The sequence below is a fragment of the Halichoerus grypus genome, chromosome 10 (assembly GCF_964656455.1).
Source record: "Halichoerus grypus chromosome 10, mHalGry1.hap1.1, whole genome shotgun sequence".
Lineage (NCBI taxonomy): Eukaryota > Metazoa > Chordata > Mammalia > Carnivora > Phocidae > Halichoerus > Halichoerus grypus.
This window is the reverse complement of record NC_135721.1, coordinates 39549998-39563986: the sequence shown is the minus strand read 5'-3', so window position 1 is coordinate 39563986 and position 13989 is coordinate 39549998. Positions and strand designations below refer to the sequence as shown.

The following is a 13989-nucleotide window of genomic DNA, read 5'->3' as shown; positions in this document are numbered from 1 at the left end:
AACACCTCTGTTTCCCTTTGTCAACCAAACTTTGGGGAGAATTAACAAGGGCTTTCCCTTAAATTTTGGCGAAATCCTAGCCCATTCTTCCCACATCCTAACGATCTTGGGGGAGTGCCAAGAAGAGCACATGACCTTACCTTGCCCTTCTGTCTCTCACCCCAAAGTGATTATCAAATCCGAGTTAAGAATATGAAAAAACGGGTGGTGGCAGCTCACCTCCATTTTCCTGTGTTCCGCCTCACATCAAGATGATGCCTTTTGTATATTGTCAAGGGTTCGCAGTGGTTCGTTTCTGAAAAATGGGGAGAGGTAGGGGAATGCAGAAAATAACTATCACTTATCAATTTGGGGTGAATTCTGGACTTTTTCATAGTACAGTAGTCCTCTCCTGTGCTGCTATTTACCCACTGAATACAGGGTCCCGAAGGGCGGGAGTGAGGAGCAGGGATTTTTTTTTTTTCCTCCACAGAAATTGAATTAAATCAGAGATTGATAGAGCTCTCTTTTGCACAGTTGTTCAATACAACAATCGAGACTTCTCTAAGGACAGATGATCTACAGCAGCGCTTGGAAATACTGCTGGAACAAACTCTTCTAACCGCTTATGTCAATGTTTCAAGAGGACTTTTTGAACAACATAAACTCATCTACAGCTTTATGCTCTGTGTTGAGATCATGCGTCAGCAAGAAAACTTAACTGATGCTGAATGGAATTTCTTTCTCCGAGGTTCTGCAGGATTAGAAAAGGTACCTATCTCAAGTTTGGATTGTAAGTTTATTCTAGATCGGGACCACAAGCACCTACCAGTGCTCTGCAGTGGCTGAAGGTGATACATTTGGCCATGTGGCCCAGGGGGGCAGGTACTGGGGGTCTAGGGGCTAGGCTGCCACTTAGCTCCGTCTCCAGTAGCTGGGCAATGTCAGTAAATTTAACCTCTTTAGGCAGCACTGTCCTCACCTATACAAAAGGGATGTCGGGATTAACCAATGGGCTAGGAGATGTGAACATGTTTTGAAAAGTTGACCATCTTACACATATGAAGAGCTAAAATGCAATAAATGTTGTAATTCACAGATTTGGCAATAGTGTTTGGGAAATCATGACTCCCTCTTGCCTGGACACATCTTTCATTATAAAACACAGGAACTAATATGACTGAACTGTCGCCTTCTGGAATACTGTAATACGAGCTCTCCTGCAGTTTCCTTCTTTGTGTTCATCCTTTTGTCAGACTTTCTCCAGCCCCTTAAACTAGCCTATCTCACCCACATACCATGAATTGGGTGGTCCACAGAAGTGAGCCACAGCCCCCCGCCCCAACTCTTGCTTGCAGTTCCAGCTTAGCCCCACTCTAAATGCTTGGCTCTGCCCTGCCTATCTTGAGCCCCACCTTTGGTCTCTGCAGACATGACCTCTGCACCTGTTTGCCACTATTTGAGCCTCCGTGTATCACTGGGAGGTTGGACTTTATGCCTTTTTTATTTGACTCTCAGTGCCCTATGTTCCCAGGACAAGCCCGACAAGACCTCTCCACCAGCCGTCCTTCCTTCCCAGTCCCCCCCCATCTTACATATTCTATTAATCCTTGCTTAATGCTGTCTTAACTTCATAATCACAATTCATACTTCAGAGGGCTTGCTATATGTTTTATAGATATCAGCTCATTTATTCCTCTCAGTATCCTTATGTGAGTTCCTAATTTTATCTCTAGCCTGCAGATAGACAATTGGCACAGAGAGATTAAATAACTTGTCATGTTCACATACTTACTGGGGTTTGGGACCAGTGCTGGAACCCTCACAGTCAGTCTGCAGAGCTTGCCCTCCTACCCGCTTCACTCTATTGCTGACTGTTAGTGGGTCACTCAGCCAGGCCCTTCCCAGTGCTTTATCGTCCTTCTCACAACACTCTGTTAATAGCCTTGTTTACAGTTTTCTCAAGCAGATGCTTAAAGAGGTTAAAGAACTTTCCAGAATCAGATAACTAACGCATGACAGAGTCTGATTCAAACCTGTCTAAGCTTCCAAAGCCTGTGTCCATTCCAGTACCACCTGCTACTTCTCGTGAGCAACGTATTTTGACAAGAAATGTAAAATATGTTTTAAATACCATCAAACACAAAACTTAAAATTAGTCAGAAATCATCTTAAGACACATCTCAAAAATTTTTATTAAACTCTCTTTTCTTCCACCACAAGGAAATTGGAATGATTCTTGGCTAATTTTTTTTTTATAAATGTGTTTGGAGGATATCTTTTATCGAGTTACTTTATTTAGTTCCTAGTATTTTAATACTAGTATTTTCCATTTTTATCATAAATGCTACATAGCATTAGAATCAACAGAAGAGAAAAACAAACTGCACAATCATCTTAGTAGACACAGAAAAAGCATTTGACAACACCCAACACCTTTTCATCATAAAAACACTCAACAAACTATAAATGGAAGAGCGCTCCCTCAACTAGATAAAGGGCACGTACACAAACCCACACTAACAACATACTTAGTGGTGAAAGCCTGGGTGCATTCTCCCTAGGATCAGAAACAAGACAAGGATGTCTGCTCTAACCACTTCTTTTCAGCATTGTACTGGAGATCCTTGCTAGCTCAATTAGGCATCCAGGAAGAATTAGACAGGAAGAAGTAAAAGTATCTCTATTTGCAGGGGACATGGTTTTGTATATAGAAAATACTAAGGAACCTACTAAAAAATAACTGAAGTATTAGAATTAATAAATGAGTTCAGCAAGTTTGCAGGATATAAGATTAATATACAAAATTAATTTGTATTTCTCATAGATGCTTGCAAGAGACAATTTGAAAATGCAATTAGGAAAAAATCCAGTTACAATGGCAGTAGAAAGAATAAAATACTTAGAAAGAAAGTCAACAAAGGAAGCTCAGACTTATACTCTGAAAACTGTAAAACATGTTGAAAGACATTTGAGGACCTAAATAAGTGGGGAAAAAATCCCATAATCATGGATTAGAGACTTAGTACTGTTAGGATGGCAATATTGCCCAAAGTGATCCACAGATTCAGTGAAATCCCCATCAGAATCCCAGCTGACTTCTTTGTAGAAATTGATGAGTTTATTTATTTATTTATTTAAGGGACAGAGTATTTTTTTTTTAAGATTTTTTATTTATTTATTTGACAGAGAGAGAGATAGCGAGAGAGGAATACAAGCAGGGGGAATGGGAGAGGGAGAAGCAGGCCTCCCGCTGAGCAGGGAGCCTGATGCCCATGGGGCTCGAGTCCAGGACCTGGGATCATGACCTGAGCCAAAGGCAGACGCTTAAAAACTGAGCCACCCAGGCGCCCCTTGACGAGTTTATTTTAAAATTCGTATGGAATTGCATATTTTAAAGTTCATACGGAATCACAAAGGATCCAGATCCCACAGCTCACTACAAAGCAGCAATAATCAAGACAGTATGATACTAACACAAAGATAGACAAATGGATAAATGAAATCAAATATGAGAATCCAGAAATAAAACTGTGTCTATAGTCAACCAATTTTTGACAAGGGTGCCAAGACAATTCATTGGGAAAAGAAGCCTTTTTTTTAATAAAGATTTTATTTATTTATTTGACAGAGAGAGATAGCGAGAGCAGGACCACAAGCAGGGGGAGTGGGAGAGGGAGAAGCAGGCTTCCCACTGAGCAGGGAGCCCAATGTGGGGCTCGATCCCAGGACCCTGGGATCATGACCTGAGCCGAAGGCAGACGCTTAACGACTGAGCCACCCAGGCACCTGAAAAGAAGTCTTTTTAACAAATGGTGTGGGCCAATTGGACAGCCACATGCAAAACAGTGAAACTAGACCCTACATCACACCATATATAACTTAAAATGTACCAAAAAACCTAAACATAAGAGCTAAAACTCTTGTAAGAGAACATGGAAGTTTTCATGACTGCATATTTCACAATGGATCCTTAGATATGATACCAAAAGCATGAGCAACAAAAGAAAAAATAGGTAAATGAGACTTTATCAAAAATAAACATGCTTTTGTTTCAAAGAACACTTAAGAAAGTGAAAAGACAACCCACAGAATGGGAGAAAATATTTGCAAATCATATCTGAGAAAGGATTTGTCTGGAATATATAAAGAACTCTTAAAGCTCCACAAAAAAAGACAAATGACCCAATTTAAAAAAATAGGCAAAGGACCTGAATAAATATTTCTCCATGGAAGATATACATAAGCACATGAAAAGATGTTCAACATTATTATTCATCAGGGAAATGCAAATCAAAACCTAAAGGAGATACCATTCATCCCCACTAGAATGGCTAGAATCAAAAAGACAGATAATAACCAGTGTTGGTGGGATGTGGAGAAATCAGTCCCCTCATAAACTGCTGACTAGAGCAAAAAATGGTGCAGCTACTTTGGAAAATAGTCTGGCAGCTCCTCAAGCAAAATGTAGAATTACTATATGATCTGGCAATTCAACTCCTGGGTATTTATCAGAGAGAAATGAAAACGGGTCCACACAAAAAATTTGGACATGAATATTCTAGCAGCATTATTCATAGTAACCAACAAGGTGGAAACAGCCCCAGTGTTCATCAACTGATGTGGTCTATTCATAACAGTGGTCTATTCATAACAACAGAATATTATTCAGTCATAAAGAGGAATGAAGTACTGATATGTATCACAACATAAGTAAACCTTCAAAACATTAAGCAAAAGCAGCCAGTCACAAAAGACCACATATTATAAAATTTGATTTATATGTTGTGTCCAGAACAGACAAATGAAAGCAGTTTAGTAGTTGTTTAGGCTGGGGGCGTGGGCAGATAGGGTAGTAGCTAAAGAATACTAGGGGTTTTTTTGAGGAGAGGAAATGTTCTAAAACTCACTCTAGTAATGGTTGCACCAATCTATGAATTTACCGAAATACGTTGGATTGTATGCTTTGAATGGATGGATTGCATGGTATGTAAATTGTATCTCAATAAATCTACTTAAAAATGTAGTATAGAACCTCATGCAAATACTCTTGAAACTTTCAAGGGATTAGTTTCAGTCTATGATCCCAGCTGTTTCTCTGTCTCTTGTAAAACTGTTTACCCACGTGTAAGTGCTTCATGGAATACTGCCATGAAGCTAGTCTTTAGGGGAAAAAAAATCATTGTAAGACTATCTGGAGGGTGAGGAGAGACTGGTGTGACTGGTGTGATGAGTTGGGGAGCAGGCTAGAAGTCACACATTTAATGTTAACCCTTCACCAGATCAACTGCTTTCTGCAAATGTCAACCTGGAAAGCTTTCACCAGGTGCGCTTCTGAGCAAAGGTCTACAGGTAGAACTGATTCAACATCATTTCTGTCTCACCCCACCTAATTCCTTGTCCTAGGCAAATGGTTATTTTTAGCATGATGTTGGAGCTTGATTTTTCACTTAGACAAGCAGAAAACATATTTTGTGGTTGTCTTTGTGAATGATTACTCATTTTCTTTCTGTCTTCTAATAGGAACGCCCACCTAGGCCTGATGTTCCCTGGCTGCATCCTGCCATGTGGTTCGCATGCTGTGACTTAGAAGAATCATTTGTAGTTTTTAAAGGACTTACACAATATATACTGTTACATCCTATTTCCATCCGAATAGGTAATATGTCAAAAAGGATCTGCTATAGGGAGTTATAAACAGGCTTGTGAATCCCAACTTTGATGTCTCCTTTAACCTCTTCTGCTGTATCAATATTTTTCACTAGGAAATTTCTTCATTATTAAGAAAATGTGAACTACTTGCTTTCCCAGTTGAATGCTTGAGTTGAATGCTTGGCCCATGAATTTTCAGTATTTTATATTTACTGTTATCTCCATTTTAAGGGGATATACTTACCTCTAAGAATTGCCTTAGCTACATCCCATAGGTTTTTTTGGTTTTTTTTAACTTTTCATTGAAGGATTACATATATATGGAAAAGTGCACAAACCAAATTGTACAACTTGGGGTACCTGGGTGGCTCAGTCAGTTAAACATCCAACCCTTGATCTCAGCTAGGTCTTGATCTCAGGGTCATGAGTTCAAGCCCCGAGTTGGGCTCCATGATGGGCATGGAGCCTACTTGAAAAAAAAAAATCGTACAACCTGATTATCAAAAACTAACTATACTTACAAACCACCACCCAAATCAAGAACTAGAATAGTACCAGCCTCCCAGAATCCTCTCTGTCACAGGACCCTTCTCCTCTTCCCCAGAGGTAGTGCTCTGAATTATAACATTCTATGTAAATTTTCCCCAAAAGTTTTAATATGTAGCCCTGTCAGTTCTAAAAGTACACTTTTTAGCTTGAAAACACTTAGGTTTGGGGGAACTATCTTTTTATTGTTTATAATTTAATTATGTTATGGAAATTATACTCATGGTTTGCATGAAATTGATTCTTTGTAATTTATTTTATTTTTTTTAAGATTTTATTTATTTGTCGGAGAGAGAGAGCTGAAGGCAGATTCTTAATCAACTGAGCCACCCAGGCATCCCTCTTTGTAATTTATTTAGATTTCAGTCTTCATAAAATGTTCCATGCGTGTTTTCTTAGATGGAAGATTCCATATGTGACCTTTAGCCCAAATTTATTGTGGTATTTATTTTATTAATGTTTTTTACACTTGATCAGTCAGTTTCTAAGGGAGGTATCAGGGTATACCACTATAATTGCCAATTTCTCTTTGAAATTCCAGAATTTTTCCCTTCATATCCTGTGAAACTATGCTATTCAGTATAAATAGTTTTAAAATTATTATCTTCCTAGTAAACTAATCCTTTTTTATTAAATAATATTCCTCTAGGTGCACCTGGGTGGCTCAGTGGGTTAAGTGTCCGACTCTTAGTTTCAGCTTAGGTCATGATCTCATGACTGATGAGATCATGCCCCGTGTCAGACTCCACGCTTAGTGGGGAGTCTGCTTGAAGATTTTCTCTCTCCCTCTCCCTGCCTTTACCCGCCTCAGATAAAGAAATCTTTTTTAAAAAATAAATAATATTCCTCTTTAAATAGTTCTTTTTTGCCTTAAAATATATTTTCTAATGTTAATGTAATTACAGCACAATTCTCATGGTTAGTGTTTCCCTTCTATATATTTCTATAATCTTTATTTTTTTAACTCTTTTGTGTCATTGTCATGTTTTTGGTGTATCTTTAGTGGAATTTTGCTGTTTTGAACAGTGCGAGAGTCTCTCTTTTTTAACAGGGAAGTTTTAATTCAATGATAATTTATGAGAGTCATTGATCCACTTCATGGACTCTCACCTGGGGAGGACTTTTGTCTCCCAGGGGACATTTGGCAGTGTCTGGAGACATTCTGGTCTGGGGGGGTTCTACGGGCATCTCACTGGTAGAAACCAAGGATGCGGCTAAACATCCTGCAGTGCTCAGAACAATCCTCCAGAACAAATAAGCACTTGGCCCAAAACGTCCATAGTGGTGAGACTGAGAAATCCTGACCTATATGAACTTCCTTCTATCATCTTATTTTGTGGAGATTTTTTTCTTGGCAGCCTTTGTCTTTGCTTCATTTTTTCCTTCTTTCTGGTCTTCAGGTGGCTTCTCCATTCTTTAATTTACCCCATACTTATTTGAGGTTCTGCATTCTAGTTCTATTCTTTAACAATCACTCTTATACTTGTACTATGAGTATTTATCTAACCACTAAGTGTGGTGATTTAAAGTCTAGATGGACCAGAATTTCTGGGATCCAAATATACTTGTTTGATTTCTAAATGAAGACTAGAAAAAATGAAATGCTCTTCAATAAATGCATCAAGTAGAAATGATGTTTCTATGTTGTGGACCAGCTAAACAAGACAGCTAGAGGTAGTGGTAGAACACAAAAAGAAAAACACTTCATAGGAGAAGCCTAGAGATGGCCAGTTAGGGACAGACCCAAAGCAGAAAGAACTAGATGGAGCCTCCTAAACACAGAGGCAAAGAAAGAAGGGATGGAGGGGAGGGATGGAGACCAGAAGGCAAAGGGGTTCTGGGAACAACTCATCATGTCTGGACAAAAGGCACCAGGCGTTGTCCCTGTCTGTTGGGACTAAAATTTCAGCTATTTAAAACAACTTTCCTGCTTTCATTTGTTAAATTTCAGGGTTTATTCTGGAAATCCTGCACAACTGTGAAGGTTTGTATATGTGTGATAGGATGGTTTGTGTTCTAAAAGTGAGCTCTAGATCATTGCAGGTGACATTTAATAATTAATTCCAATGTCATTCTTACCTTCAAAAGCTTCCTAATTGCCTTAATCTTTTGTCTTTGATGGTTTCTAGGTGCTTCATGTCCTATTAATTGAGAGTTATTTAAAATATGCTGTCTTGGGGCGCCTGGGTGGCTCAGTCGTTAAGCGTCTGCCTTCAGCTCAGGTCATGATCCCAGGGTCCCGGGATCGAGCCCTGCATTGGGCTCCCCACTCCGCAGGAAGCCTGCTTTTCCCTCTCCCACCCCCCCTGCTTGTGTTCCCTCTCTCACTGTGTCTCTCTCTGTCAAATAAGTAAATAAAATCTTTTAAAATAAAATAAAATATTCTGTCTTATCCTCTCTCATTAGCCAGAATCGTAGTGATTATATAGTAAGTAATGAGAACCTCCAGAAAAAAGAAGTCCTTTTAGAATAAATGGCTCTACTCTCTGGCCCTCAGAATAGCACAACCACAGCGATCATGTGCTGTGCCCTGTGGTCTCATACTGTGTAATTGTCCGCATTCCGTATAGAAACTAGAAGTCTCGCAGAGGTGCACACTCCTCCAGGGCCATAGTCTCAAGTGTCACTACATTTCTGTCACCTCCTCTTTGATTGCTATTATTAGACCCTCAGAGGAGAACCCCAGTAGAGACCAGCTGGAGAAAGTGGTTTTCTAGCTTGAAATTCAAGCCGACTATTTTGCCTAATGTCCAGCCAAAGGAACCGGTTTCATTACCGGAGGACACACTGGCTGTGTGGGCTTGCTGAGAGGCTTACGGCACACCGTAGACCGTGCACCGACCGGAATTTCAGTGCTAAGTCTTGCCACATGTTATAACCATTAAGGACTCACGAGGATCCTAACCCTCATGTGAGGCCCATTTCTTATAAGTATTCCATGGGGGAGAGGGAGCACCATATTCTTTTTACTAGGGCATAAAGTTGTATATATGTCAATTTATTCATATGTTATTTATATTGTTCAAATTATATATGCCAGAGCTTTTGATTTGCTTCATCTGTCACAGACTGAGAATTGTGTGTTATCTCTGACCACTGTTATGTTTTTTTCTGCTTTTTCCTCCACCTCCAGCAGTGGTTGCTTGATGTATTCTTACACTATTATCTGACAAATATAGGTTTGTTTTATTGTTTTTATTATGGGGTTTGTATTTTAATTAATATAATTTAACCTACTTTGTCCCATTTAATTACATTTGCCTTGAATTCTAATTTTTTCAAGGTTACTCTTATCACTTCAATTTCCTTTTTGCTCACATTTGATTAATGTGTCTCTATGCATCCTTTTATTTTTAAGCTCTTTGTTTATTTTGGTTTTTTGTTTTAGCTTTGCTTTTTGTAAGTGGTTTCTGTTGAATTTGTTTTCTGATCCAATTTTAAATTATTTTTAATTAGGTTGGGGAGGGGGAGATTAATATACTTACATTTGTGGTAAAAAAAACTGGTAGTAAATGTAGAGATTTTTAAATTCCCACATATATTTATTTAATTTCAAAGTCAAACCAACTCTAATTAAAGCATCTTTTTAAATTGTGTTTCCAGGATCTTTTGAGACTTATATTAACCCAGCTGAATGGGAAGGCTATTCTAAAATGAAGGCAGAAGAGGAATTCATGACACAAGAAAAAGAGATCAAAAGCCATAATTCTTGGCATCCAGTATTAAGTTCTTTCCAAAAGCTAATTCTCATTAAATGTTGTAAAGAAGAGAAGGTAGGATCTTTTTTTTTAAGGACTATGTTATAGTTATTTCTGCTAATGCTCATCAGCCAGTTATGATTCATAACTGATTAGATTTATTTGTTTAGAGAGTAACAATGGCCAAGTTTGGGAGAAGGTTCTAAGAAATAGAGACTGTGTTATTAATAGAACATGGTGTTTTATACAGAAAATGATGAAAGAAAAGGCTAGAGAGCCAGCCAGGAACGTGGTTATCCTTTCCTAGCATGCACCATTAGGGACCTGTGCTCTCCAGAGAGGACAGTGGTCTGCTGGGGGGCATTAGCAGGGAATTGATGAGCCTTTCGGATCTTGGCAACAGTGGAAAGAAGGGATGTGAAGAGAACAAAACCATAGTCACCAAGGCCAGTTTGAAGACTGTTGGACTGGTCTATGCAAGAAATTATGGCAGCCTGAATTAGGATAGAGGTAGTAGGTTGAAGAGATGGAGGGGGACATGGAGATGAGATAATCAGTATGGCTCCCAATTCCTGCTTGGGTGCCAAAGAGGATAGCTATATCAACAACTAAGCAAATGTGAAAGAAGCATAACACAGAAAGATGTCACTGAGTCTGCAGTACCTGCCAGTTATCAGAGTATATAGCAGTCTAGAGAGCAATTAATATGTAGGTAGGAAACTCTAGAGAGAAATATAGGCTAGAAATAGAGAGGTGGGGGTCATCAGCATTGAGCTGGGAAGTAAAACCATGGGAGTTGTCAAAAGCACATAGGAATAATGCATAATAAAATAAGAGGACAGGTGGGCAAGGGATGAAACCCTGAGGAGCACCAACTTTTAAAGGGCAGAAAGAAAGGATGAAAAGGAATAGTCATCGGGGCAAAAAGAACACCAGGAGAAAAAAGTGACGTGGAAACCAAGGATGTATAGAGTTTCAGTACAGCAAAAGTTATCAATAGAATGAATGAAGCATTGCAGACAGTTCCAGTTTTTGTATATACACAGATATAATTCCTGATGTCATTGATGATAATTCTAATAAGTTTCAGGAGGCACTGGAGAAAAATGATGGTTGTTCCTATGAGAAATGAGAAGGAGAAAACTAACTGAAGAAAGCCTAAGCATAATTGGGAGATACTGATGCTCTGTTGTAGGATTTTTTGCCTTCTCTGTAGGAACACGGAAATTAGCTTGTAGGGTTGGCCTGAGCCACAGATGATTGCAATAGAAGAATAGAGGATGTAAGGCTGCAATTGAGACTGTTGGTAAAAGTAGTACTAGAAAGAGGAAGAGATCTAAGAAAGGGCTTCTAGACTGGGAGAAAAGGAAAAACCCTGGAAGTTTCTGTGGGAGCAAACGTATTTGGACTAGAGGTGTAGCTAGAAGGATGGGAGAGTTGTGATCAACACTGAGTTAAAATTTCTAATGCACAGTTCTGAATGATGACAATATCCTGAGGGTGGCTGTGGGTGTGGGAGACTGAGGAAGAGAAGAGATATTGTGTACTGGAGTTAGAGGTCAAGAAACTGTGAGGTTAGGATGTTGGATGGCCACATGGCCCCCAACAAGATGGTGGCAAGACAATGCCTCGGACACAGTTGAGAAATCATTGGAACAGATGTGTAATGGAGAGTAAGGTTATGGCCCAGGTGGAAAATCTTCAGTGAATATGGGACAGTGGCTACCAGACTAGATGCTGACAAAAGATGAAAGGGTAACTAAGTGACAAGAGCCCCAAAGAAGGAGGAGTTTTATTTTTATTTTTATTTTTTTTAAGATTTTATTTATTTATTTGAGAGAGAGAATGAGAGACAGCACAAGAGGGAAGAGGGTCAGAGGGAGAAGCAGACTCCCTGCTGAGCAGGGAGCCCGATGTGGGACTCGATCCCGGGACTCCAGGATCATGACCCGAGCCGAAGGCAGTCGCTTAACCAACTGAGCCACCCAGGCGCCCAAAGGAGGAGTTTTAAAGATTAAGACATTGAGGCTAGGAAATTCTAGACTATGAGAAATTTTGCAAGACATGCAGTCTGGTTTCTTCAACAACAACACATTTTGTCTGTTTATTTATTTGTTTGTTTGTTTTGCAAGGGGGAAGAGATGAAGGATGAAACTTAATAGATACGAAGAGACTTAGACAAACCAACTGATCTCTATGTATAAGTTTTATTTAGATCCTGATTTAAATATACTGTATTTAAACACACACAGAGGCATTTATAATTTCATTAGGGGAAGGTAAACACTGACTAGATATTTGGTGATGTTAAGGAATTATTGTTAATTGTTTAGATGTGATTACGGTACCGTGGTTATATGTTTTCTAAAGAGTCCTTATATTATAGAGACATGTGCTGAGGATGTGAAAATATGACACATATTTGCTTCAAAATAATCCTAAGAAGTGGGGGAGTAGGTGGGTATATCAATGAAACAAGATTGGCTTTTTCTTAGCAAATGTTAAAACCGGGTAAAACATCAAATTCATTAATCTCTGACTTTATATGTGCTTGAAATTTTCATAATAAAAAAAATTACATCTTTGAACACCAGGACTCTCGCAACATGTCCCAGGACAGTTCTCTAAATGTGATCAAATCTACAAATGACAGATACAGTCATACTAAATTCACAGAGGATTAACTGAAAATTCTTATTAATACATTCAACCAAAGATCTTCCTTGTGTTATACTATCAAATAAAACTTGCTATATAAATCAACATGGAGGAGTCTGGAATTTGGATTAGGTTTCAGAAATGAAGAGCTAGATATGCACTCCAAAGAGGACAGGGACCTTAATCAGTCAAGACCACCAACAAAGTCACCCTGAAGAGAAGATCCAAGCATGACATTATTATACCAGCTACACCTCCTCTCAAACAGATACACTAATCAAGGCATTTGGGAACAACCCTTACCCTGGTACTGATTCCAGAGAATGACTTGCTAAAGAAATTGGGGTTCCAGAGTAAAGAATTCAAGTTCTAAAGATCTGGACCCCCTGCCCAGAGAAAAAGAGAATCTGAGAAAGCCTTCGAACAAGGACAAGTCCAGAGATAAGATCTGTGCAGTGAGGCACTGTTGTTCCCAGGTCTGATCACAAGCAGAGCCCATTGGGTATCCAGTGTTTCTAAGTGGTAGAGTCAATTGCTCCTTTGGGAGAAAGAGGATGTTCCAACACAGTGGCTTGTGTGAAATACCACAATCTTGCGTAAAATTCAGCCTCCTTCAGAAATAGCATGTTTGGACCTATTAATGAAACTTCATTTCAAAAAACTCTAAGCAGGGGTGCCTGGGTGGCTCAGTTGGTTGAGCATCTGACTCTTAATCTCAGCTCTGGTCTTGATCTAAGAGTTGTGAATTCAAGCCCTGCATTGGGCTCCATGCTGGTTCTGGAGCCTACTTAAAAAAAAATTAAAATTTAAATTAAATTAAATTTAAAACCTCTAAGTAAACCAGGTGGTAGAGTCATTAGAACCACGACAGGAAGTAGAATGCCTATCATTCCAACAATCCTTTCTTTGGCATCAGTACTATCAACAGTTCTCAGGACAAGGTTATTAGAAATTTGAAATAGAAAGAGAAAAAAAAGAAATTATCATTTAGATCAGAGATGAATAAAGATTGCCTGCTAGAGAATAATTCATCACCACACCAAAGCTAAGAAAAGTCCTCTATACCAGTGTTTTCAAACTTTGATGTGCATCAGAATCATTTAGAGGGCTTGGTAAAGCACAGAGACCTGGGGCCCACCTCCCAGAGTTTCTGATTCAGCATGTCTGGGCAACAGGCTAAAAATCTGCATTTCTACCAGCTTCCCAGATGATGCTGATGCTGATCCTGAAACCATATTGTGAACCCCTCCTTTACTGTGATTAAACAGATATAAGGAGAAACAATCATTCTCAAAGCAGACAAATGAGGACATCAAGACATATCACATACAGTATTGTTGATTTCCAAGGCTAAATCTACTGAGAATCCTAACCTTAACAGTCTTGGTGTTTCAGTCCAGGCTTCCTCTACCTTGGGAAGGTGGCAGTCTCTTTGAGAGCCAGGTTTTCCCTCTGT

The 13989-nt window shown here is 39.1% G+C and overlaps 1 protein-coding gene across 1 annotated transcript in view; it reads left to right on the top strand.

The window, feature by feature from the left end:
* The window catches only part of DNAH6 (dynein axonemal heavy chain 6), a 239399-nt gene that overhangs the window by 180814 nt on the left and 44596 nt on the right, over positions 1-13989 (top strand). Inside the window, exons 61-63 of the mRNA XM_078056370.1 lie at positions 517-750; positions 5503-5638; positions 9781-9950. Coding sequence (XP_077912496.1) covers positions 517-750; positions 5503-5638; positions 9781-9950 — 540 coding nt within the window. The remainder of the gene's footprint in view (positions 1-516; positions 751-5502; positions 5639-9780; positions 9951-13989) is intronic.